Below are 27,354 nucleotides of genomic sequence, written 5' to 3'. Positions count from 1 at the left end.
GTCCTATAGCTTTATTTTGAAAGCAGCAAGATAATTTAGAGTTCATAAGAAAGTTGAAGTATGAATATATTTGTATGTGTCTGTGTATGATCTGTATGGATATATATAGCTGCTGTGCTTCACTGCATTAATAAGTACAGCTTAAGTCATTAGCTCAGTGTTTCTCTACTTATACAGTACAGTGATGATGACGAAATCAGTGGAGTGACACAAGGGGATAGACTTCGGGCCCTGAAAAGCAGAAGACAGTCAAAAACAAACGCTATTCCTCTCACGTGAGTCTGATTTCCTTCGTGTGGTTGTTGTTATTTAAATTTGTGTATAAGGTCCTTCCTTCATGAGCATTTTTTGCTATACATTTTCTCCATGGTTGCATGACCATTATGCCACCTTGAAATGAGTATCTACTTTATTTACAATCTAAAGGTGTTGCCTAAGAAACTCTTAGGTATCTTTTATTTATCTCTGTCCTCTGTTGTAACCTCTCTAGCTTGTATAGATAGGAAAGCACTATACAGAAAACTATTTCTCTATGGATAGTAAGTGTCAACTAAAAATTTTTAGGACTTTGAAACCTAGGAGGCAGCATTTCAAGTAACCCTGAGAGAACTGCTCTGAGGAGGTGATGGGGGTGTGCAGGGAGGCACCAGGATATATAGGAGTTTGCAGCAAAAGGCAGGTAGTCTAAGTGTCGAAAGATCACCATTAATAAAAGAAAGCTAGATATCTCAAGTGAAGGAATTTATGGGAAGATGTATGGGAAGATACAGAAGTCTGGGCCCACTGAAATCATTCCTTTGATCAGCACCTCAGCTGTTTGGGTCCAGTATTCTGTGTTTTCATATCCCAGTCTCCTCAAGGTTCACCGTGGGGAGTGGCTGCAGTCTGATGGCTGCTAGATGGCAGGTATTCTCCTTTCTGAGCTCCTTCAGAGCATACCAGCTCACCTGTGGCTGGTGGCTGCGATGGCTGATTTCTTGGTTTACTAATATGGTATGCAGTATTCATTTCTCATAACCATTTTACATCCTCAAGAGAGTGACGGCAGATGTAAACTATAGAATGACTGTAGATTTGTCTGTAGTTGTTACAATTGCAGACTTGTTTAAATTTACTACCATACTGTACATAATTTGTTTTGATATGGTGGAATTTAATTAGTGGTGACATGGTGGCTTAATGTCATGTCATTTTAAGTCAACAATGAATTGATTAAACTATATTTTTATATGAACTTTTTGTTGGAGGAATTCTTTTCAAGTCACAGAAGGAGATTTAAAGTGGAAATAGCAAGTTTTATAGTTATTAGGTTGTCTGTGTGTGTCCTTTTATAGTTCCTCATGTAAGTGTTAGTTGAGATTCAATCTCTAGGAATATCCAGGATCGTTAGAAAGATGGTAAAGTAAAAAACTTGGCCATTGTACTTTTTTCCCAAGTTATTCTTTAGGAGATGCTCCCACCTGTGCCATTGGATTCCTTCCTTTGGGTACCAAATTCTGCAGCACCCCCCAGCCCTGCCTTTCTGGTGATGGAGACAGGTTATCTTATTATTCAGTAAGCATCTTGTAATATGGTAAGAAACTATGACACAGTAGTACGAGTAGGAGTAGTGTTAGTTTCTCAGTCGTGACCGACTCTTTGTGACCCCACGGACTGTAGCCCGCCAGGCTCCCCTGTCCATAGGATTCTCCAGACAAGAATTCTGGAGTAGATTGCCATTCCCTTCTCCAGAGGATCTTCCTGACCCAGGGATTGAACCCAGGTCTCCTGCATTGCAGGCAGATTCTTTACTGTCTGAGCCAGAGGAGAAAAAAATTTATTTGGAATTGGAGGATAATTGCTTTACAATGTTGTGTTGGTTTCTGCCATATAACAACATGAATCAGCCATAAGTATACATATATCCCTTCCCTCTTCTCCACCAGCTGCCCCCTCCATCCTACCCTTCTAGGTCATCACAGAGCACCGGGTTGAGCTCCCTGTGTTACACAGCAAATTTCCATTAGCCATCTATTTTACACAGGGTAATGTATATGTTTCAATGTACTCTTCTCAATTTTTCCCACTCTCTCCTTCCTTCACTGCGTCCCTAAGTCTGAAGAACAGGTCTCTTTAATTAAAAGTGGTCCTTCACTGGTATCTTCTCATAATCTTAAATTCCAAAGTTCAGTTCTACTTAAAAGGATGTATCATCATGGGCCACTGCCTTGGGAGATTCTTAAAAGACCCAAAGGGAAGGAATGAGTTTTCCATAATAAAGTGCCATGTGAATGAAAGGCATCAGTGTTGATTATACGCATTAATTAAGCATTCTCTTTGCTGTTGTGCATGCACTCAACTAGAATGCTATAAGAATGTGCATTTTTAAATAATTTTTTAAAATTCCAAATGCCATTTTGCTTTTAATTTCAAGTCATCATTTAAGGTCTTAATGGTTCCTTATATTTAAAAATAGTATCGTCCCTCCAGATAATCATTCTGAAGCCAGTTTTCTACAGGAGGAAACAGCCAGTGCCCTAGAGCAGTGCTGTTCAAACCTCAGTGTGCGTTTGAGTCTCCTGGGCAGCTTGTTAAAATGCAGATAATGGTCACTGGGTCTGGGATGCCGTCTGATTCTGCATTTCTTTCCTGGCAAGCTCCCAGGTGTCAAAGATGCTGCTGGTCCAGGGGCCACACTTGGAATCACAAGCCCTATAAAATGAATGATTTTGTGGGGTTGCTTTTAGTTATGTCCAGGTTTTTTGTTCTGTTTTAAAAAATCTGCAGCATCAGTTTATTTCTCAATAGCTTGTTGCCTTCTGTTCAGAAGTCAAGTTGCGAGTCAGGGGATGGGAATTCTGCTTAGTCAAGGTTCTTGAGTTTGATGATGCTTAAAGGAAATTTCCTTCAGTAACTCTGTCTGCCACCTTGTGAATATGTTTTATAAGAGTACAAATCATTCGATGCTCCCTTCTAAAAAAATGAAACTATGAAAGTCTCTTCCATAGATCAAAGGTTTGTGGTAACATAAAAGAAAGCAACGAATGTAGACTAAAATTAGAAATATTGTTGGAAACCAGAAGGTGACACGAGATGCTGTGATATTTATCTTGGTATGTGCAGTTCCCTGAGATGGAACTTGATGGATGGCTGAATGATAGTAACTAGCAACAACCCATGGAGAAAATTCCAGCCTCTATGCTATCCATTTGCTTAGTTACACCCCACCTTATCCCAAAAGGTGTAAAAGGCACTGGGCCCTTGTGAAGCACTCTTGGCATATGTTAAACAATCTTTTTGTTTTGGCCATGCTTCATGGCTTGTGGGATCTTAATTCCCTGACCAGTGATGGAACCCCAGCCCTCAGCTTTCACTGCTGATTCCCTTTAATTGTATTTATAATCCCTTAAACAATAGAATAATCCCCAAACTGTCCTCTCCCCATGCACACAATTAATAAGCTTTTAAGTCACACTTTTAAAGGAAAAAGCAAAATGCTGAAATTCTAAGCTCTTAATAATGTGTAAAGGCCCTGGAGAATTTAAGATTAGTCACAGTAGATTTTCCATCCTTCTCGTTCCTTATTCTCTCTGCTTTTTCCAACCCTCTTGACTGTTACAATCATCTCTTCTTTGCTCTTCTTTGTAGTTCCTTTGGCCCCAGAAAAGGTCAACTGGAGATTTCTTTTCCTTCCAAAGTCTTTGTGTTGTTTTAGAAGTTAAAAGTCCCCTTTTAGAAGTAAAAGTCTCCTGAGCAGAAGCTTGGGTTAAAAATCTGAAATGTTTCTCCCATGTGTCAATGTGGACATGTTATTTTGCTTCACTGCTGGTACTTAGCCAAATGAAAATACTTGTAAGAGGGAAAGTGAGTGAAAAAATAGAAAAGTACTGATGATTCTTAGAAGAAAATTGTATAGTACATCCAGTCATTGATTTCTATTTCACAAAGAGTCAATATTTGGGGAGAATTAAAGTATTAGAAATTATGAAATTAGTGATTTTGTCAGAGAGCTTCTCTGATCCCGACTACCATGAAGACAGGCAATGATGTAGCATGATGATCTTCAAGTGATACCCAAAACGTAATGGCAAGTCTTATTGTCTCTGCTAAAATTGACTTGGTAGATTTTATAACTTCATCCATGCTACCTGTCTTTCTGCACCGTGCTGATGACTTCTGCTAGGTTTGCTAGGGGTAAAGGAAAACGATGTATGAAGAATGGAAGTGCATCCTATGGGAGCAGGTAAAAATACAGATATGGTTATCCTTGAATAATCCCATAGAACCCCCTTAACAGTGTAGGTAGATATGCTTCATCACTGGAAAATAATTATCTTGCCATGAGCTTTACTAGAGGAACAGATGAAAATCTAGAATGCAGACACGTGCTGCGTTGTGTCCACTTATATTTAATTGTGCCTCCTATGAGATTGTTGTTAATTATCAGTTCAGGGGTTTGGGTGTTTTTTTTTTGGTTGGTTGGTTTTGCCTCATTTTTGTCTGTGATTTGGTTTTCTGTGTGGTTATTGTGCTTTTTAAAGAATTTCAATCACATAGCTGTGACTCTAATTTCTGTATCATACAATTTAAATTAACATGGGGTAGTTATCCAACTAGAGATTGGGTTTAATCTTTTGTTACCAAATATCAAATTTGTTCAAAACTGAAGACAGCTTTTTGCCCCCCAGCATAAAACAGCAAAGTTTGATCCCTGTTTCCTGCCCCTTTGCGTTGCAGGGTATCTGAAATTCACACGTGGCTTTATTTATTTATTTATTGGCTTCTCAGTTTGAACATCTGTTCTTTCCCCTTTGCCCCTTTCCAGATGTTCCCTAGCTGTGCTGACCTCTGCACTGTGTAGTATTGTCATCTGGTGGATTGTTTGTGACTACATTCTCCCCATCCTGCTATTCTGTCTCGATGGTCTAAGAACACAGTAGCCATCAGGACCTTTGACAGATAGCTGCTGTGTAAGTGTCCCATTCCATTTCTCTACTAGTGCTCACCTCTGGTGTCCAGTGTTTTTCTCATGATGCATGTTTTTCTCACTATCAGCTCTTCTAGCTTTGTTTGATTTGCCTTTTTTTCCAAGGTTCTTATTCTGAATCTTTGCTCTTCCTGGGTTGGTGGTAGGGAAGGAAGTCTTCACTGTTAGTTTCGTACAAGGGACGTTAAAAATAACACACTTTGTTTTTAAAATGCACTTACTCTTAACAGATTTTTTTGAAACAGCAATTTATGATGACAGTGAAGTAGTTTCTTTTTCCTGTCAAAAATATATAGTTAGTTTGGGATCCTTGGGATGGCTTTTCTTTCAATCAGTTGTCTGTACAACTTTGCTCTGGTGTTCTTAAGTAGATATCTTTAATATAGTCTTTCTAATCTAGCAAAAAGAATTTTCCCACTGGTTTTCTGCTGTTAGCAAAGGTGATTTTGTAGCCATGAGGTCTCATGAGCATTGCATCCTTTTTCACCCCTGATTCTGCCATCGTACACAGTGGTCTCTCAGCAGGCCCAGTCTTCTATCTTAAGGAAGCAAAATTTTCTCCTCTGCCTTGTTTCACTTCCTCCTCTTTAGGGAATACAGTTAAGTATGGTTTTCAGCACTTGGTGCGGAAGGAAAGTAGGGAAGCAGAGAAGACTGGAGTCTCTTGTCTGTGTGTTTCCATATGACAATTACTGTGCTCCTTGCGCTCCCACTGTCCTCCGTTCCCACAAGTAATCAGAATGTTCTTATTAGACTAGTGGAGGCACAGTCTGTCTTCTCCTAATACTCTTTGTCATTAAATGAATACCTTCACAGTGGAGAGACTCCTTTTCTGCAGAAGAATGTGGCAAGAAGCTTACTGGAGAACATCGTGTAGTTAAGAGCAAGAGCACAGAGAAGGAGGATGTGTCTTGTGAAACTGTGGTTCCCTGCTACCCTCTTACATCCAGGCTGCATTCTTTTTTCTCTGAATTTTTTCATTAGCTCAAATTTTAAGAATTTCTTGTCCTGTTCTGACTTGGACTTGGGAGTTATAAAGGAATACAAAAGTGCCTTCTAGGATCTCCTCCAAAGTATAATTCCATTGCAACCAACTCCAGTTCTTTGTGCTTTCACTGAATGTCTTCAAATGGCTAGAAAAGATTTAAAAATCTAGCAGATGCTTTTCTTTTCAAATTTAAGGAAAATCTGCTTAACATGTTCCTATTTATGCTATTTTAAAAATATCTTATTGGTATAGACTTACTATTTGCTTGCTTGCTATGTCTTTTCAGTTGTGTCTGACTCTTTGCAACCCTGTGGACTATAGCCTGCCAGGCTCCTCTGTCCGTGGGACTTGGGGTTGCAATTTCCTCCTCCAGGGGATCTTCCCAACCCAGGGATTGAACCCACTTCTCTTACATCTCCTGCATTGGCAGGCGGGTTCTTTACCACTAGCACCACCTGGGAAGCCCAAGCTTATTATTACATATGCAGTATTTCTGATAAAAATTATCCCTTTACAATGTTTTGTTTTGTTCCTTTACTTCTCTTACTGATCTTAGATTTCACACATTCTGACTCAGGAACATCATGCACTGCGTAGATTTATTCTTCTCAAACTATTCTGAGTGGCCATTAGAACAGGTGGGGTCATTGCTAATAGTATTTAGGCATTTCATGCTTATATTATTTTTTGCAAAGTATGTTTAAAAATGATCTCTATCAGGCCCTTTTTGGTGTTCTGTGCCAGGACATAACGTTTTTTTGTCATTACTGACATTTGCCACTGTGTTTCTAGACCCAAATCAGAGTATTTACTTTAGCCTGCTCTGATTAATTTTCAATTTATGGAAACCAAAAGGTTTCAACAGTAACAGTGATGTAAACAGGTATAATCTGTGTAATTATCTTTAGAGGTAACTACTCCAGGGTACTGCTGTCGACATTCGCCTCTATTGGCTGATGATGGAGCGTTCATTGCCTGATAGGTTGTTGCCTGGCATGCCTAGAGAGCTCGCCTATAATGGCGCTTCACATGCTGCAAAGGACCTCATAGACAGTAGGAAGGGGACCTCTGCATGTTTCAGGGTCTCAGGCCCATCATTTTGAAGGCTCTTTTTGTATCGCTGGCGGACAGCCAGTGTAAATAGTGCATGGTTGCATGATGGAGCCTCTTTTTGGAATGAACATTTACTTCAGAGCACTGTATGACTTGATTGATTAGAGCTTTTCAAATTTTTTTGCTTTGCCTCAAGTTGCAGATATTTTTGTATCCAAAATCTGAAAATACTGGCCCTCAAAAGATATTGCAGAGAAGAAAAGGAATTCTAGCATGGGCAGGAGATAGAAAGTAGGACTGAGGGTTCTGTCAGGAAAAGATGGAAAGGAGAAATGACATGTGCTGAATGTTGTCCTGCAAAGCTGTGCGGTTGGCTCGGTGTGCAGGGTGGGAGGTACTGAGTTCTCGCATCCCCATGGCAGAGTAAACACTTCACCCTTGTTGGCTAGCTTAACCCACCGTAGGGTGTTATTTGTAAGATAAGTACTATCTAAGTTGAGTTGCTGTGTTTTCTTCCCACTTTATTGATATATAACCTATAGATGAAATAACTAGTCTGTTTTTAATGCAAATAACTGGTGACCTGAATCTTATTGATGAGATTACCGCATTCCAAATTTCTGTCATGCTCTTATTTTCAAAATTGCACATAAATTATCAGCTACTAATATTACTTCACATGAATTGTTCTCACTAATTTTAAGTGAGAAGTAAATAATTTTTAAAAGATGTTTCCTATCAGCTTAAAATATGAGTTAGCAGTAATTTCTCACATTATTTGAAAAGTAGAGGTAGTATTTCAGAAAAGCCAACAGGAGTCTCATTTTCTCCATTTATAAAAAATGGAGATAAAAACCATGAGCCCTGTTAAGTGGGTGAGAGGCTTCAGGACAGCAGTGGTAGCATGAAGCACTGGGCCTGGGCTTCAGTAATAGCAATGGAATTGTTGTTTTGTTTTTCTCTATGAAAAATTCTAGATTCACAGCCTTAGCAGAGACCACTAAATATCTTCTCCTCACTTTATAAAATGAAAAAGAATTTAAAAATAACTCCTTGTTTTCAATGATAGAATTTATATGCCAGAGCGGTTGGTGCCCTTTTTGATCATGTAACTATGTCAGCATATACATTTTCTGTTTTGTTAAAACAGTCAACATATGGGATGATAAAACTCTATTAGAAACCCTGAATCAAGCATTGACTCGCTTACCCAGGATCAGTTTCCTTCAGTGATATTGAAGGCCTCATTCATAAGGCTTTCAGAAATGCTTCTCATTTAAAGAGAAACAGCTTGGCTAGTAGTCCCCCACGCTCAGCTCTCCCTTCCTCTCCCCCAAATGGCTTGAAAACCACTGACCTCCAGACTTCTGCTCTAGTGCAATACAACCCCATTGTTTTTTCAATGATGAAAAGTTAGCATTTTACTAAATGCTAATTATTCTGTGGTTTGAGTAATACTAAAATTATAAGAATTTACTACATTTTAAGGACCTGGCTTTGGTTATTAACTATTGTGGTGTTAACACAGCATAGGAGGTAGGACCGACTGCTAGTTAGTTGTGAAGGTTTCTTGTTACACAGGAGCTGGGTTCTCAGAAGTTGTTTGCTATCTCACCTGTATGTTTGGATATGTGAGGATAAAACTTTGTAGTGTTTTCTCTAACAGATAAATAGGAGTTGACTGTGTATAAATGTGTACGTATGAAGTTCAGTGTTTTAGTCATTATCTCTTGAAGAAAACAATTGCTTATAAAATTTTTTGGTGTTTTCTGCTGTTGTCCCTATGACAGTTCCATGGGGAAATTTAAAACACCCTGTATTTTTGAGCAGGTATTCTATGTGGGCTTTATCTGAGGGGTTCTTTCTGATTTGTTCATTTGCCTCCTGGGCAGTCTACTCCCATAGGTATCAGTTCCTTGAGATGTCTAGAGTCTAATTAAATAAAGTTTCACAAAATTAAAACAATTTCATTTTAATGGTAGTTGATGACTTAGTAGGTAATTGTAATCCAGATTTTTAAAAATTGCTTTGAACATCTTTTTAAAATTTGAAATGTTATAAAAAACATGCGTTTGACTTGAGTTTGATTCAAGTTGACTTGAGTTCTGTTACTTGTTCTTCCATCTTTGAAGAGTGAATTCTGTGTATATATTTATGTTCATAGTCTTTAGAATTAGGGTTTTAAAATGATTTCTTGTTTCATGACTAGAATTCTAAGAATCTGATTTTACTTTGGGGCACAGAAATTTGTCTTTCTGATTGATTTCTTTGGTGTGGGAATTGCTTGACATGCTGGGTGATTAATTTTCCAAAAGCAAAGTTTTCTGGTTATCTTCGTGTAAACCTTCATAGGGAAATGAGATGCTTTATTTCAAAAGACCTTGATGTAAGAGTGTGTTTCAGATTTTTTTTTTTTTTTTTTTTTGACAAATGTGTTTATGGAAAATTCTATCCGTTCTCAAGAAAGTAATTTGCACTAAAGTGCAAAAATGCCCTCCTCTGTCAAGTATTTGCAAATTGTTTCAGTGAATATAATGTTATTTTTTTCCAACTATTTTCAGAGTAATTCTTCAGTCCAGTGTTCAGAGCTGTAAAACATCTGAACCTAACATTTCTGGCAGTGCAGGCATTACTAAAAGAAGCACCAGATCTGCTTCAAGAAAAAGCAGTTTTAAAAGGTGAGAAAAGAACCCTACTCTTCTGAAGTGTTTCAAATATTGGCTTTCCAGTTTAATCTTCTGGAAATAGAAATGAAGACAGGAGAAAGCAAAGTCCCAGTGATGGGAAATTAATCAAAAATGTTTGACTTGTTCATCATCTGAGAAAATCTGGACCATTTTAATTTAGGGTTATGTTTTGTTTTTCAGAGGTCATTCTTAACATTGGAAATGTGGTCTCTGGGTCATAATACGGGAAAGTTGAGAATGTTGTGTGTATTTCTGAGTTCTTAAATTGAGAACTTCCAAAGCTCTCTCTGTCAGGACTTGGAGGAAATCTTTCTGTCAATATATCAGACTCATCATAATTGTTGGAGAATTAGTTGCACATAAGTGGTGGGAAAATGAGAACTCTTGAGAGTTTGGGAACCTTCTTTACCCAGTGGCTGTCCTCTTGGTCACAGTCTACCCCGAGGGGCAGCTCTTCCCCTTCTGGTCTAGCCTCTTGCACTTCCTTCATTAGTATACACTCTGACAAGAAAATGGACATGTTCTGTGGCCAAATCCATCACTCACCATTGTCTTTGGATGTTTATCATGATCCGAGACATTTCATTTTTAACATATTCCAAAATCAGATCCCCTTTAGGAGAGAGCAGATTGCCCATTTCCCATCATCTCAGGATGGATAGGCGGGCACCTTTTTTGTGTTTATGTATCTTTGCCTAGAGCTGGCGACCCATGAGGCACGACAGTGTTGTCTTACAGAGATCCCAAGCGACCTAAGATAATCTGCAGCAGACTAGAAGGTTCTTCACAGTTTTCCTTGCTATTTTTTAACTTCTCTGCTCTCAGACCTTTGAGGCTTTGGGCCTGCCACGACCTTCAGCGCTGAGGTGGTTTCTGGTGCGGCCCCGTGGCAGCCTGTGTCCTAAGGGACTTGCTAACAATCGAAGAGCTCGGTTTGTTTTGCTGTTTTAAGGAATTGTTCAGTTCTGCCGCTGTTTCTCTTTGCAGATTCTTTTGTACAGTTTTTACTACAAACTTTTTATTTAGCTAAGAATGTGATAGTACCTCCAAACAAGTATTAATTGGGCACTGATTCATGATCGTAGGGTTTAAAACTTTTCATTAGGGAGGGTATCAAATACTCTTTAATTCCACTGAGAAGAATATTAGAGAAATGCTGACAAAAAAGTCAAGAGTTTAGGTACATTATAACATAATACTAGAATTTTTTTATAACAGTAAGAAATAGGAAATGATTGATGAATTCTGCCAAATGAATTGAGAGTCATGTTTTCAAAGAAAAGTTAATGACCTGGGTTAACTGCTTATGGAGCAGTAAGTGAAAAGGGCTACACATAAAACTTATGAAATACTGCTTTAATTTTACAAATGTAAAATGTGTTTTATATATGTGTAAAAGTGTATAGGTATATAAATATTTATCAGCATAAATATTTGTGTGTGTGTGTGTGTGTGTGTGTGTTAGTCATTCACTTGTGTCCGACTCTTTGGGACCCCGTAGACTGTAGCCCACCAGGTTCCTTTGTCCATGGAATTCTCCAGACAAGAATACTGGAGTGGATAGCTATTTTCTTCTCCAAGATCAAAGGAAAATGTGCTTATAATACCAGTTCTTCTGGTTGGTAGAACAGTTGGGGAGTCTTTTTTTCTTATCATTTTCTTTTTTTCTAACTTTTCTACAATAAATGAGGGGAAATGGGAGTTTTTTAACTTTGACACTTTTATGTAAATTATTAAAAATTTAAGTAAAAGGCCTGCTGCTGTTGATTGTTAGACATATTTTGAACGGACATATTCTTTTCAGACTTCCATCACAGCCAGGTGTGTTTTGCACATTTAATTCTGCTTTCTGCTTTCCCGGATGGTGCTCTCCAGGTTTCGGATGAGATGACTAGAGTCCCGAAGCCGGGCTGCACATGCCGGACCACACCGCACTCCTCTTAGGGTGTGGCCGGATGGCAGTTTTTCCATCTAGGTCTTGTCTAGTGATCTAAACTTGTGCTTTTCAGCAGAGGTGGTTCCTGATTGTGGGGAGCATCTGCCTGAGGTCCCTGGACTTGTTGCATTGAGGACTTTAAAGTAGAGCTCAGACTGAATAGATTGAGTATTAAAACGGCCCAAGCAGTTTTCAGGCAATTGGGATAGTGCTGAAAACCAAAGACTTCTTTTAAATTCTGAAATGGACTTTCAGAGATTTGGAGGGGCATAGAAATAAAACAGCAGGAGTCAGCTGGGTTTCATGGTGCTTTTAACCACGCCCTCCCTCCATGCCAGATCTCCTTTGCCTCTTTTCCTGGCTTTGGCCTGTTTTAACATCACCTTAACTGCGACCACTTGCAGCTCACAAGAGAAAGGCAAATGCACTATGTACAGTCCCACTCCTGCTTCTAGGAAATAATGGGTGTCAGGCACCCAAGCTGTAGCCTGTCTTTTTATCCTATAGGATAGTACTCATTTTTGGTTGGAGGATATGAGCTATTAATTAACTAATTTTAAAGTATTGAATAGAAATCTTTTCTTGGAACAGCAGTACACACATATATACACATATAAAATAGTACCCCATTTCCGTGTACATTAAACACTTCAGAGGCACCAGGGCTGACAGCCTGCTGTTACCCCATCTGCGAGGTCCTCTCTCTTGCAGGTTGATGATGTGTCTGTGTGTCGTCATCTCTATTGTGCCACAGAACTTGACCTTTCATTTCTGTGTTCTGTTCTACTCTTAGAGGCTTCCAGGATGAACACCTCACCCAAAGTCACTTTCTATTGATTTGGCTCTTTTGATTTTTGGCAGTGTATTGAGAGGCTGTACCTCTTTGAAGAACTTTTGCACAAACACACTAAAAAAGTATTCATTTGGAGACTGAAAAAATCATTATGAATGTTGTCATTTGTTATTGGGAAGAATTGCCACCATGTGTCTGTCATGGCAGGTGATTATTCTCCCATGTATCCATTGAACACTAGCCACATCTAACCTTAAATCTGCTCTGGCACAACCATGACAGTTCAGGCATGGAAACACTGGAGTGTCTGGCGGCAGATGGAGTGCTGAGGGGAGTCTGTGTGGCACCTTCCTCATCCCCTTTCTTAAGTCCAGAGAAGTAATTAATGGACTTCTATACCCCCCACTTGCTGTTAGAGCTAGAAACCAATTTTAATGTCTCTCTTTTAATAATTGCTAAATGCACTGAAGAACCAGCTAAATAGAATTGGCCTGTTTTTCAGTGTTCTCGTATGGACTGTCTGAAAAGCTCTTTTAGAATGAGTCTCAAACATTTCATCATCAAGCCTCTGATTGAGAACCTTTAACCAGCTCATTTGATGTCATTCAATTTGGTTCATGTCTTTACACAGCTCACCCGTTGACTGCATGTTTCTGTAAGCTTATGTTGTTTCTTTGGTCTGTCTTTTGTTCATTTCCTTTTTAAAAGAAATCATAGCTTCATTTGTTTTCTAAGAAAATTGTCATGTACAAGTGTCTTTTTTATTCTAAGTTGCATCATTGGGAACCATCACTTTCTGCTTATTTTTTGTGCCTAATTATATTTTGGAGGAAGATAAATACTCAGACTCTTTCCTCAGCCCCTGAAGCCATGAGTCTCTTCACAGGCCTTTCAGTTGGGAGTAGCTGCATTTCAGACTTTGGCTTTTTAAGTCTTCTCGTTTGTGAAGTTTGCCATCATCATACCTTTCAATGCTTCTTGTCCTTAGAGTCTCAGATCTCGGTGTCTATTCCATCATCTCTGGGCTTTAATTTTTTGTTACTGCCATTATCTTTAAAAACTGTATCACTGTAGGAGCCCCAGAATGTTATATCTAAATATTCTTTCCTGCTGGTTACCTCTGTTCTTTTAAATTATTAATCTTCCTTTGAAATTTCAGATGTCTTCCCACTTGGCTTCCCAAACTGACCTGGACCTTTATACTCAGTACTCTCTTGGGGTCTCGGAAAACTAAGTGATTGATTCAGATGAGCTGCTCTGATAGAACCTCATCATCATCTAAGTGAGGGTCACCTCCAGACGGGAATTGGTTTCTCTCTCTTCTTTTGCTTCAGTTGTCCTCTGAAAGTCGCTGTTTAGTTGAAAGTTACAGTGATCTCTTGGGGAAGGAAAGAAGGGAGGTAGGATGAAGATCAACGTAGATCAGTTGACCCACATACAGAAAAGGGTCGGCGGCTGTCCCCTTGCAGCTGTGCGGCGGTGTGGAGCAAGGCGGGAGCAGGTGCGGGGTGCCGGCTGCACTCTGCTAAACTGGAAACGGCTTGCAGTGCCCCGGCTTTTTCTGTAACCACATTCTGCCTTTGGAAATAATCAAGTAACGCTTCTTTATCTTTTCGTTCTTTCCCACTTTTCCCACAGCCTGATTCCTCAGAGAGAAAGAAGGAAAAGGAATGCTTTGCAACAAATGCCCTTAATGGCATTATGGTACTCTCATTGCTCGGCTGCTTTTGCCCTCCCTTCTTTTTTTATTGTTGTTTATTGTTTTTTAATTTTTTGCAGAACTGAAACTTTTTCTGCTCTGCCTTTTCTCTCCTGTTTGTCTTTACTTTATGGTTGATATTGTACTGTCTTTTCCAAAGTATCTGTCATTAAAGAATTATACAAGTGTATACTTTTTAGCATGTCAATATTTTTATTATGTTGCCTTCCTTGTCTTTGATAACTACATATGGGACACTTAAAAGCCTTCATGGTAAAATCCTTTTTTTTTTCCCCTGTAGTCCCTCCATTTCAAGGACTAAAACAGTCTTGCGTTAAGTAAAAACCTGTGACCAGAACTGAAGGAAGACTCTAGGAACAGAAAACTACAACAGGACTTTAGCACAATTTATTTGGGAAAAAAAAAATTGCAAAAGCCTTAGCTGCTTTCCACCTAACAAGTTTATTCAATGAAGAAAATGTCCACTGGAATTTAAATAACTACATGAGCTTGGGTGCAAGTGAATGACTTGAAGAGGGCCCAACTCTCCTATAAAAATGTCTTGAACACAAAAAGCTGTTGTAAATTAGTCTCAGGTGTAAATATCAAAGCCCTCTGTTATCAGGAGAGCTGATTAGTCTGTGTGGTGCACGTGTGTCCCTGTGATGGCAATCATTTTAGCTGCTGGCCTTCAGAAGAATTGAAGATCTGATGGAGGTTTTTTACTTATTTATTTGCTGTTCACCCTGTGTCAAAATTTATAAAGCTAAAACAAGCATTACTGAAATGGTACTTTCTGTGATTTGATACTATTTGGTTTAATCATCTTCACTTTAATATTTGTAATACTGTTGTAATGTTAACTCTGTTAAGTACCCAAGCTGCTTGTCTCCCACCAAAGAGTGCTTTATTAACCAGAACCTGTGAAAACCACATTTAAAGACTGTTGCGTGCTGTAATACAAAGTGGTACTTTGGTACCCTAACCCTATCGAGAGAGTGTTAGTAGCAGCTTTAGAAGACTCAGGAAGAGAGGCTAGCTTCAGAGTTGGAAAATTGTTGTAAGTCGTTCTTTTCTGTGTCACTTTGAGTCTGAAGAATGTCAAGGCTGCCCACTATTTGGTTACCCAGTCATGCAAATTAAAATCATACTTCCACGCAGGAAAAACCCCCGCACTGTTGGTGTTTCCCCTGGAAACAGTGATCCCAAATAATGACGACTTTTTTAAAAAGTTATTTTGTCAGGGTCTTTCTCTGTAGCATTGTGAATTTTTGTTGTTGTGTTAATGGCCTCAGGCCTTTTGGTTTCCACTCATGGTTATTTGCATCTAGATTTCCTTATTTGTAAATAAGAAACTCACTGTTGCCTTCGGTTAGGGAATACAACTAATAACTCTTTGCAGAGTGCCTTCTCCCCTCAATCCCACAGAAACACAACAGTCTGTAATGTAAAGCAATCACAAAACAATTTATTTGCTGCTAAAAAGAAATAGGGCCCCAAATAAAAGAATATTTATAATCACCTTGGTTACTTCCATAAGTGAATGATTTAGTTATTGTTAACCAGTGTTTGGCTATCCTAGTTTCGAGAATGAGGAGATATATTGAAAGGCAAAATGCCTTCACATTCTTTACCAGATGAATGCATCAGGTCAGTAGGCAATTCCATTTTTAAAAAGCTGCCTTCTTAATATAGTTACAAAGAATAATGAGTGGTTGGAATAAGCAGATTAAAGTCTGTTTAATGTAAAAAGTAATCAGAAGACTGTGGATCTCTTATGGTATCTACTGTCTTGGAGTAAGTTTGCCTAGTTTTGAGGGGAGATGGAAGATGCCATTGTTTTGATCAAACAAGCAGCTCCTCCTCATTGGGCACCATGTGGTAGGCTGTGCCAGGTTCTAAACATCAGGACCAGACCTCAGAAAAATGGTGGTGTTCTATCCCTGAAAGTTCATAAATACAAAGACCCACTTAGCTGAGGGAAGACAGCTCTTGATGAAGCTTTGAGTGGGAAAAGAAACCTGTTGGCTGTGTTGTTCTGGGAGATACTAAATAGTCAAGCTGTGCCCAGGTATAAAACACTGAATTCTCAGGGCAACCCTTCTTCCCTTTATACCCTTAAAGGCCATTTCCTACATAACTGATCCCAGCAGTTATGAAAAGCAAACTTCCATCTGAACTGTTCTTGCTGATCGGAACAAGTAAATGCTGTCTCCCTCACAGTGGATAAGCCATCTTATGTTTTGGCCAAGAGTGAAAAATTTGGGCTTCAATGTACTTTTTGTTTTACGAATTGCCTTTTTGTGTGGCTGCTCAAGTTTTCCAGCTACAGTTGCTATCACTGTGGTTCTTTCTAAAAATCCTTGTTTTTGACAGGCTCACTGAAAGTAGTCATAGCAAACTAGTGATTTGTTAAGAAACATTCCTTGGAACACACAACTTGGGACAGTGCTTCAGATGGATGGTATAGCACATTGTTAAGGGGGATATTGAGAATCTAGGAAGTCTCTGGGTCTGACTGATGGAAAGTTCTTCCTGCTGTGAATAAAAGACTCTTCCTCCTGTCCCCAGCTGAAACTTCAGCACACCCAAGAATCTTCTCAGAATCTCATTTTTAATTTGTTGTATAAGATCTTGGTATGGAATATGAAATAGGGCATGTCAGATATGGAGAGATTTCTTGAACTTGAGAGCCTTAAACAGCTTTGAAAATACACCAAGAGAGCTCCCATTGGGATAAAAATTAGAAGTGAGTATTTTTAGGTGCCCTTTAAGCTTTCTGGGGACTCAGATCATCAACAGTCAGGGACAGCCCAAAAGATCAGTGTCTGCCAAACTGGGCACCTAGGTGTGTGAACAGACTTGCATTTTGTAATCCTAAAGAAAAACTAGAAATCCCTCTAACCTGTGAATGAAGAGGGGTGGACCCTGAGCAGTGCCTCAATAAAACAAGTAGCCTTACTTGTCAAAATGTAGCTGCATCGAAGTGGCACACTGCTCTTCTGGTCTCCAGAATTTTTCTGTTCTAAACTTGATTCTCTTAGCCTGTCCCCCACCCGCTTGCTTCCCTACCCTCTTCCGCCTCTCACAGGGGTGATTTCTACCTCTTGGGCCCAGACAAGATCTAAAAGAGTTCCCAAGTGTTCTCATGAGGCGATGTGTCTGCCCTTGGAGTGTGAGATGCTTCGGTGAGCTGTTCGGACCATCAGGCGTTCTGGGCCGCGTTATGCAAAGAGCTCCGGGAGCCTTTCCTTTGCTTGACAAATGAGTGTTGCGCTCCTTGGATGTCTGTCAGAAAGTAGCATAGCTGCTTCTCTTCATACATTTTTTAAACTAGTAATTGCATTTTGGAAAGCAAAAGCAACTTTAAAATAGTCTGTTTTAATTCTGCAATAGTTTTCTCCCCTCGAAACTGTTCTGTGAGTCTAGCTGCTGCTCTTTCTTTTCTCCTAAATCTGAGTATTCTCCATGTCCCTACGCGGAAATACTACAGATGTATTTAATCGACTGGACAGTTCACCTATACTGTGTAGGAAATTACCTCCTTAATTGCCCAGTAGAATTAACTGTCAGCAAATATGTTCATCTGATTATATTACTGCAGTTTTATATCAATGATTTGCAGACTTTTATCTAACCTGCACTCATGTATAGATTATTAAAAGTTTTAAAATGTAACTGATTAATCAATATTTGATCAATCATTGTCTTGATTTTTTTAAGTAAAATGTATATTTCTAATCATATTTTATAAAGCTGAGAGAACTGGTTGAATGAATGTTTATTTTCCTGAAGGTATTTTTAAGATAAAGCTTCATAATGGCCTGTAAACTTTGCATATCTATGTAGTTTGATACATATTGTCACATTTGTGTATTGTAACTGTTTTTATACAAAATGTTGAATAATGGACGTTGTATAATTATAATCGTATCATTAAAAGTATTAACCAAAGAGCCTTTTGAATTTTTTACTCACTTATCATTCTGAATCATGGTAAGCTGTGGTTAAAGTGTAAAGTGGATATAACCCTCTGCAGTATTAGTTTGCTAGGATGTGGTCTGGGCGGCTTAACAGAAATTTACTTTGTTACAGTTCTAGAGGTTAGAAATCCCAGGGTCAGGGTGTTGTTAGCTGGGTGGTTTCTCTTCCTCTCTTCTGATGCCTCTCTCTGTGTCCTCTAATCCCTGGTGCCCCTCTGTCTGTCCCCCATTTCTTATCATATGAATCAGGTTGGATTAAGGTCTATCTTAATGACCTCATTTTAAGTTCATTACCTCTTTAAAGGCACTGTCCCCAGATACAGTTCCATTCTGAGGTATTGGTGGAAGGACTTCAACTTAAGAATTTGGGGGGTATACTGTTTAGTCTGTAATGTCTTCCTCAGGATAAGACAGTAAGTAAGTGAGGGGGCTCCTGATATGAACTCACTCTACAGATACCCACTAACCAGCTCAGGCATGTAAAGGTTTGACCCTTCTAAAAACTGCTAAGGAAAAGACACTTGTAAGTCAGACCCTTGGAGCCTCATGGGTCACACACTGTAGCCCCTTCATTTTACCTGCCAAGGTCCGGCTTAAAGTGCTAAGTAAAGGCAGGACCAGTGCTGGAGCACTTCGTATCCCAGTGTATAACCAACAACACCATCCACAGCTAATTACCTGCCTTCCCTCTTGGTCTCTTGCAGGGCAGAATCCTAAAAAACCTAATTGCCCGCATCATCATGCAGAGGTTATGTCTAGGATGTAGGAACCTGTCCTGTTAAGGGGTGCTGTCCAGTTCCCCAAGAGCTTAGCTTTGATTTGTTCTAGGATATGAGTTTTCAAAGTACAAAGTCAAGGGACTGGTCTTCTCATCCAAACTCCTGCACACCACTGCCCTCAAAGAGCAGTTTGTAGGCTTTGCCGTGTCTGCCTGCTCCTCCATGGTTTACCCTGAGTTGTGTGCCCTCCTACTGACCCACTGGAGCTCAGGTGGCATTGGCCAAGCAGCTCAAGATATGTGAGCGTGAAGGGGGCAGGCTTGGCAGTCGGGCTCTGAGGCTTGGCCCTGGATGAAACTAGAGGACGTGCCTGCTTCTCTTGGGAGCAGCCGTGTCTTCCAGGGCTGTGCAGTGTGAGCACCCAGCCTCTGAGACCCTAGCCCTGTAGATTCTTGCTTGCTTTCTCTGTTGTTGACCACTGTCCAGTTTTCATTTACCACATGGACAATTCACTAAACACCTCTACTTCTGTTCCATAAATAAAACAGGAATAAGAGAATTTTCACCTTAACAATTATAATGAGAATTAAGTGGGATAATACATGGGACGTGCTTCAAATGGCATTTGGCACCTAGCTTTCAATAATTTCCCTGGTGGCTCAGAGAGTAAAGTGTCTGCCTGCAATGCAGCAGACCTGGGTTCAATTCCTTGGTTGGGAAGATCCTCTGGAGAAGGAAATGGCAGCCCACTCCAGTATTCTTGCCTGGAAAATTCCATGGACTAAGGAGCCTGGTAGGCTACGGTCCATGGGGTCACTAAGAGTCAGACACGACTGAGCCACTTCACTTTCACTTTCAATAACTTAATTTTTATTGTGAGTCAGCTCTTCACATCAGGTGGCCAAAGTCTTGGATCTTCAGCTTCAGCATCAGTCCTTCCAATGAATATTCAGGATTGTTTTCATTTAGGATTCAATAAATTAATTTTTATACATTTAAGATAATTTTCTTTTAATTAGGTAAAGACCAGTTTTTGATAGCAGATGATCGTCTCTCAGTCTCTGCTATTTTTAGTCCCTGCAGCATAATTCCATACAAGTATAAAAAAAATTTTTTAAGAGGCCAGACAATTTGACTTCTGAAGGGAGAAATTCACGCACTGAACTCTCTTGAGAGTGATCAAGGCAGAGTGCTGAAATAATTTAGTAGAGAAGGCACCCTCATATTGAAATAGCAGGTTGGTACGGAGAGGGCAGTCAGCAATGTGCGTTCTGAAATGAGCTCTACCATTTATTCTGTGGATCCTTTATCTGCCTCCTGGCTCTCACTTTGTTCATCCATAAAACTGGACTAGTAAGTGCATGGTGTTTGGATTAAAAAAGACCAAATTACGTGACTGTGCCTTAGTATGGGGCCTGGTGCCAGTGTGGAGCATAATATCCACCATTGCTCTCTTTTCCTCCACTTTTGGGTCTTAAACGCAGCTGGGGGTACATTGAGAGGCAGTGTAGTGGGAGGAATTCTCCACAAACTTCTCTGTAGAACGCCACGACTTAAGTAACCATTCTCCCCATTGTTGCGCATGTAGGTGGTTTCCAGCTTTTTACTGGTTTACCGCTGCATGAATATTCTCATATGTAAATTCTTCCTGGGTGGTGCTGCTGATTTCCTTAGGTTAAATTCTTTTAAAAGGCATTTCTAGGTCAGGGACATGCAAAATCTTAAAGCTTTTCATGTACACTGCATCAAAAAGCAGCTTGGTTAATAGGAGTTCAGAGCATGGATTCTGGACCCAGACTGGGTGTAAACCTTTGCTCTGCCACTTATTAGCTGTGTGATTTGGGCCAGAATGACAATATCTAATACAGTTGTTTGAGGATTTAATATTTGTTAATTACTTAGAACAAGCACCTGGTACATACTAAGAGCCATGTATATTATGTTTAATTAAAAAATTAGAATTGCCTACTGCTTTTCAAAAGAACTGGCACACATACCGTCCTCTGTACTCCCTGTGCACCACATTGGCAGCTGCTGTGACACTGCTGAGCTGGCTAACTGGACGGCACTGACCCCATGGGTCTGTGCCATGGGTTGCAGTCACCATCCCTCCCTGGTATATTTAGTCCAGTCTTTGAGCTGCCCCATTATTGAGATTTGGGGCATTTTGTCTTCTAAGTGGTTAGCATAATATACTCCTTTATTATATATAGTCTCACCATCTTCTCGCTTACTGGAGGAGCATATGGACTCTGGGAAACCCTTTCAGATTCCTCTCAGTACGTCACCCCAACTCCCTCGATGGGGAACCTGGCCCCATCCATGTGGAACGGAAATCCCTCCACCCTGCCCCTGAAGCACATCTGGTCTTTGCCTTTTCTCAACTGTGTCTCATTTCTTTGCTAGCAAGTCTGCATGGCTTTGACATGCTTCTGGATGACGGGTGCTCTATCCACACTGAGATGCCCAGGTAAGGAGGCCTCCTGCAGGGCGGGACCCTGGCTACGGCCCCTCTGATTCTTAGATCATCGGTTTAAATGAGGAGAGGCTTTGGGTGGGAATAGGAAGAAAGGGGAAGGCAGTAGGGTTGTGCATTTTTTTACTTTGAGAAAGGCAGTGGTTCTCATGGTGGGTTTGCTTCTCCATGTAAAACAAGATGACTTTTCAGGCAGACAATTCTTCCTTGTGTAGAACTCCAGAGAATGCAGCCAGTCTGGCATTCCTTGCAAACCTCCCCCACCTGCCCCTCCTACTAAATGCCAGTAGTGTTCCCACCCATTGGGTAAGCCAACCCCACCCCACCCCCGCCCCTCCCAATACGCATTTTCAGCCACTTTCAGGAGGCTGTGCCGCCCCCAGTTGGGAACTGCTGATTAGGTTCAAACACAGCTCCACTGGGTGATGTCACGGAAACAGCAGTAGACTGTGAAGTGAATATTGTGCTCTCACCTTGTTTTACTCTGGTCCAAGCCCCAGCTGGCAGAGGAAGGGCACGAAGGAAAGCTTTCATTAATATAGGAGGCAGCGGGGGCTAACCCTGAGAACAAGGCTCATTTTCATGAAAGTGGGGGACTCAGACTTCAGGCCGGCCTTCCTGCCTGGCCCTGGCTTATCAGTGTAGCAGCCACAGGGAGGTTGCCCATCCTGTGTTCTCCGTCCCTAAGCGCAAGGGGTCTGTTGTGACAGAGCTGGAGAGGATCCCCAAGGATCCTAGAGTACACTGGAGTACCCTAGGCAGACCAGTGATTGGCATATCCTCAAGTAGCAGTTGAGTATTCATTCAGCTTTGGCAGACAGGAGTGGGGACCGGGACATGATGACTGGTGGCCACCCTAGCTCACTCCTGCCTTTTAGAGTGTTTCAGTCTGGCCAACCCCATATTTGTCCACTTTTAAACAGCATGAAACTTGGGGTCTTTTCTCCAGCCAGCAAATTAAACCAGTCCCTGTAGTATCCAGTAACCCCCTAAGACAGGTTCTGGTGTTATAAATACAACTCGTCTGTCTCCCCCGCTTTTCTAGTGATGGTTGGATGTCCCGGGCTGTGACCTTCCTAGACCGACTTTTAATCTGGCTCGGGATCCGCAGGGACTAGATCTCCAGAGGTCTCCCCTGGACAGCACAGCGCTTACCATCGGAAATTTTCTCAAGATGCAGTTTAAACCTGTTTCCTCAGGTCCATGCCTCAGCCTCGTAGCATAGGAGTTTCTGCCTCATTCTTCCCCTGGGTATTGAGATCTCAGCCCAAAGCCAGAGCTGGGACTTCTGTAGGCTACCTGCTCCTGGGTTGGGAGCAGGTCCAAGCTGGCACCCCCTCTGTGGTAGTGGTACAATTCCAAATGGATAGCATTCTTTGAGCTTTCTTACATTAGACTCCTTGTGACTATCTGATGGGAGCAGATTCCTCTGTCTCCCTCAAACACAAGATTTTGAAGACTTTGTAGACAAGCCCTCCATAGCATCACTGGCTGAGCATCATCCAACCCCAGGGGTGCCAGTCACACAGGTGCACTGGAGGGTGCCCCCAGACGTGTGCCCTGAAGAAGCCTGTTCTACAGTCATTCCGAGCCCTGTTCTGGGCCTTGGGGATCCTCGGTGAAAATCCCTGAAGGAGGTCTTTCCAACCTAGTCACAGGACCCTGGGTCTCCACTTTCTTTGCTGGGCCACCTGGCCTCTGCATTTCTCCAGCTTCCTTTCTCCCAAGCATGCTACCCCTCTCACTGAATGTTTCTTTGGCTCCCCCGCTCACTTACACTCTCACTTTCCCTTCTCACCAGAACACTCTCCTTCTGATCATTTTGCACTGCCAAGAATGTAGGACTTACCTCAGGCGTATTGTTTTCCTCTCTGTTGCTCTGATGCTGCTCTCCTATCTGAGGGGGTGGGTGAAGTGCAGACCAGAGCCACCCACACATCTATGCAGGTCGTTCATCAAGGTGAGTGAGGTCCCCTGGGGCTGGGTTGTGTACACCCCGACTGGAGGTATCCTTGGTGCCTCTGGCAGGGTGGCTATTCTGGAGAAAATACTCTTCCTCTTTTTTAAGAACTCTCAGAAACCCCTGAGGGACTTATGTGTAAGTTCAGTTCAGTCGCTCAGTCATGTCTGACTCTTTGTGACCCCATGGACAGCAGCACACCAGGCCTCCCTGTCCTTCACCATCTCCGGGAGCCTGCTCAAACTCGTGTCCATCAAGTCGGTGATGCCATCCAACCATCTCATCCTCTGTCATCCCCTTCTCCTTTTGCCTTCTATCTTTCCCACCTTCAGGGTCTTTTCCAATGAGTTAGTTCTTCATATCAGGTGGCCAAAGTACTGGAACTTCAGATTCAGCACCAGTTCCTCCAATGAATAGTCAAGACTGATTTCCTTTAGGATGGACTGGTTTGATCTCCTTGCTGTCCAAGGGATTCTCAAGAGTCTTCTCCAACACCATAGTTCAAAAGCATCAATTCTTTGACACTCAGCCTTCTTTATGGTCCAACTCTCATATGCATACATAACTTCTGGAAAAAACCATAGCTTTGACCATACGGAGCTTTGTCGGCAAAGTAATGTCTCTGCTTTTTAATATGCTAAGTTTGTCATAGCTTTTCTTCCAAGGAGTCTTTTATTTTTGTGGCTGCAGTCACCATCTGCAGTGACTTTGGAGCCCAGGAAAATAAAGTCTGTCACTGTGTCCATTGTTTCCCCATCTATTTGCCATGAAGTGATGGGACCAGATGCCATGATCTTAGTTTTTTGAATGTTGAGTTTTAAGTTAGCTTTCTCACTCTCCTCTTTCACTTTCATCAAGAGGCTCTTTAGTTCCTCTTCACTTCCTGCCATAAGTGGGGTGTCATCTGCATATCTGAGGTTACTGATATTTCTCCCTGCAATCTTGATTCCAGCCCAGCATTTCTCATGATGTAGTCTGCATGGTAAGTTAAATAAGCAAGGTGACAATATACAGCCTTGAGGTACTCCTTTCCCAGTTTGAAACCAGTCCATTGTTCCATGTCCGGTTCTAACTATTGCTTCTTAACCTGCATACAGTTTTCTCAGGAGGCAGGTCAGGTGGTCTGGTATTCCCATCTCTTTCAGAATTTTCCACAGTTTGTTGTGATCCATACAGTCAAAGGCTTTAGCATATTCAATGAAGCAGATGTTTTTCTGGTTTCTCTTGCTTTTCCTATGATCCAGTGGATATTGGCAGTTTGATCTCTGGTTCCCCTGCCTTCTCTAAATCCAGCTTTCATGTACTGTTGAAGCCTGGCTTGGAGAATTTTGAGCATTACTTTGCTAGCATGTGAGATGACTGCAAATATGCAGTAGTTCCCTGGTGTATCAGATGGTAAAGCGTCTGCCTACAATGTGGGAGACACAGGTTTAATCCCTGGGTTGGGAAGATCCCCTGGAGAAGGAAATAGCACCCCACTCCAGTACTCTTGCCTGGAAAATCCCATGGACAGAGGAGCCTGGTAGGCTACAGTCCATGGGGTCGCAAAGAGTTGGACACAACTGAGCGACTTCACTTTCACTTTCACTTTCACTTTGAACATTCTTTGGCGTTCCCTTTCTTTGGGATTGGAATGAAAGCTGACCTTTTCCTATGTGTAAGTTGATGCCACTCTATTCTCATGACAGGTGTTCCCCAACGATGCTCCCAAATCAGCCTTCTGAAATGGGGCCACATTTTTGCAAAGAAACAAGGCAGTTGGTGCTTTCCCCACACTATGGGGCCAGTTTCACCCGTGGTGAAGCTGTGATAGTTTAGAGAGCGTTTGTGGTTTGGTTGGGGAAAGTCCTACTGTCTTGGGTCCTGGGAAACCTAAGGCCAAGGAAAAGGCTCTTCTGGAGCAACAGGAGATGGGCAGAGGTGGCCTGGGCAGAGGCTCCTGGAGAGCTTCGGACTTTAGGCTTCATGAGGCCCCTGGGAGAGCCAAGCTTCTGCCCGTCTCCACCAGCACCTTGCCAGCAGCCTTGAACCTAGTCTCGTGCCCTCCCAAGACTTGCCATCACCACCTGTGCAGGAGACCTATTAAAGCTTTCTACATGTGTACTAAGTCACTTCAGTCATGTCCAACCCTTTGCGACCCTATGGACTATAGCCCACCAGACTCTTCTGTCCATGGGATTCTCCAAGCAAGAATACTGGAGTGGGTTGCCATGCCCTCCTCCAGGGGATCTTCCTGACTCAGGGATCGAACCCACGTCTCTTACATCTCCTGCACTGGCAGACAGGTTCTTTACCCCTAGCACCACCTCGGAAGCCCCAAAGCTTTCTAAGAGTTCTTCAGATGTTTTTAGGAGAATGTGTCACAGTGTGGCATTGCCATGGGCACCATCTCACCCCAGGGAGTAGCTAAACACAGAGCACACCCCGTGTGGTCCTTTGGCTCCCACAGAGGCACACGTATCTTCTGGCCTTTCCTGACCCTCTCTCTGCAGCTTTGCCCAAAGGACTAGTAACATTAACTAGAAATTTCAGGGGTGTGTAGAAAGAACACAGCTTGGGGACCGAATCTTCTTTCTCCTTCATCTTTTCATCCCATTCCGCCCAAATACTAGTTAGGGAGCATGGAAGATGGATGTTTCTTCCTGTTCCCTGACAAGTGATGAGACAATTATAAGACAGCACACAGCAGTTACTCAAGAAATGCTCATTTCCTCAAGTTACCCAGGTTCTGCAATAAAGGTAGAGGAGGACCCTTCAGACTTAAAGGACGTTCAGGTAAAGGGCAGAGCCTTATTGCTAAGGTTTGCCTCCTTGGGCAGTGCTTCCTTTAAGTGAGGATAGTACTCCTTTCAGAAGGAGGGCAGGCTGTGATTGACAGGGTCACATAGACAGCCTCCTGGGGAAACAGGTTCCTTGACTTAGGTGGTGGTTACAATAAAGTTTTGCACTTTTGTGTTGTATTTAACAATAAAGATTTCTTTTCAATAACTTGCTTTCTTCCTTTCTCACTCGCTTTACTACACAAATACTAAGAGCCTCCACCTCTGGGACATGCCGTGGGCAGTGTCGCTGGCTGCCTGAGCACCTCACTTCAGGCCAGAGTCGGGAGGATGTGGAGGTGAGGCGGCAGGCCCTGGAGGGTGTTCACAGAATGTGATCCCCACAGCCCTGTCTCCTCCGGGTGCTGAGGATAACAGCAGCAGAGTGAAAGGAAACTGGGCACATTTTTTCCTCGAAGTGAACCTCTGCTTGTCCTGCTACACTCATGCTCTGGTCTCCCCGCCCTCTGTTGGCAGCATCTCTCTCTCCTGGATAAGTTAGTAGGTGGCAGTCCTGTTTTCCCTTCAAGGGCTGACCTTTCCCAGCATCTGAGACCTGGATCCTGCTCTTCCCTAGAATTTGCCAACACCACACATGGTGTGGTTTCAAAGGAGAAGCAATGCCGTCATCCATGAAACACCTATGCCCTGGGCTGGCATGGAGGAGCCAGGGAATAGGGGAGGACAGGGCCTCCACTAGAACCCAGCACTAGAAAACGGGGTGCCTGCTATGGCTTCTGTGAGGGGCCAGCCTTGCATGAGATGAAAATGTCAACTGTTCATCAGTAACACTGGGCTAAAGATATATTTTTCAAAGTAGCCTGGCTAGATGTTCAGACCATCCAGCACCAGGTTCCCAGCCAGCAGCAGCTTCTGCAGTGACTCCGCTTCTTCCTAGATGGTCAGGTTTTCATCTGGTCAAAGCAGGGGCCAAACCCTCATCCAGCTCACACCTCTTTATTGATGAGGCTCTCCTCGCTGCAGGTCCTGGGACCAGCTCATCTCTAACTCCTGCTCTGGCAGCCTGAGCCCCAGAAGTGAGCTCCTGGGTCAGGCGGCTTGGGGCTGGCACACCTGCCTTGGGAATTCAAATATGCTTGACCTCACTTTCTAAAAGGGTTTGTTAGACTCACAAGTTTTCTTAGCTGGGGTTAATTTGCTTAGTATTAAAGTTATCAGCTAGAAACGGGTCCCACCTCATGACAACATATCTATACCAAATCACCTCAAAGGAGTTGTGCAGGGGAAGTCCTCTGGAAGGCCTTGCCTTGTGTA

At 42.0% G+C, this 27,354-nt stretch overlaps 1 protein-coding gene across 37 annotated transcripts in view; it reads left to right on the top strand.

Annotated features, from left to right (window-relative positions):
- Positions 1-27,354, top strand: part of CDC14B (cell division cycle 14B) — a 164,754-nt gene that overhangs the window by 106,509 nt on the left and 30,891 nt on the right. For 4 of the 37 annotated variants that reach the window (XM_086417053.1, XM_086417050.1, XM_086315552.1 and 1 more), the window contains 3 exons: positions 178-275; positions 9,569-9,685; positions 14,424-18,076. In XM_086417053.1, coding sequence (XP_086273179.1) covers positions 178-275; positions 9,569-9,685; positions 14,424-14,460 — 252 coding nt within the window. In that variant the 3' untranslated portion in view covers positions 14,461-18,076. Of the gene's footprint in view, positions 1-177; positions 276-4,804; positions 4,950-9,568; positions 9,686-14,061; positions 18,077-21,230; positions 21,295-22,345; positions 26,249-27,354 lie in introns of those variants that run through there. The other 33 variants (XM_086417045.1, XM_086417044.1, XM_086315543.1 and 30 more) reach the window with 12 other exon arrangements.

This window comes from Bos grunniens, chromosome 8 (genome assembly GCF_055505025.1).
Source record: "Bos grunniens cultivar Pamir isolate PY7600 chromosome 8, Bosgru_T2T1.0, whole genome shotgun sequence".
Taxonomy (NCBI): Eukaryota; Metazoa; Chordata; class Mammalia; order Artiodactyla; family Bovidae; genus Bos; species Bos grunniens.
This window is presented reverse-complemented; position numbering and strand designations above follow the sequence as displayed.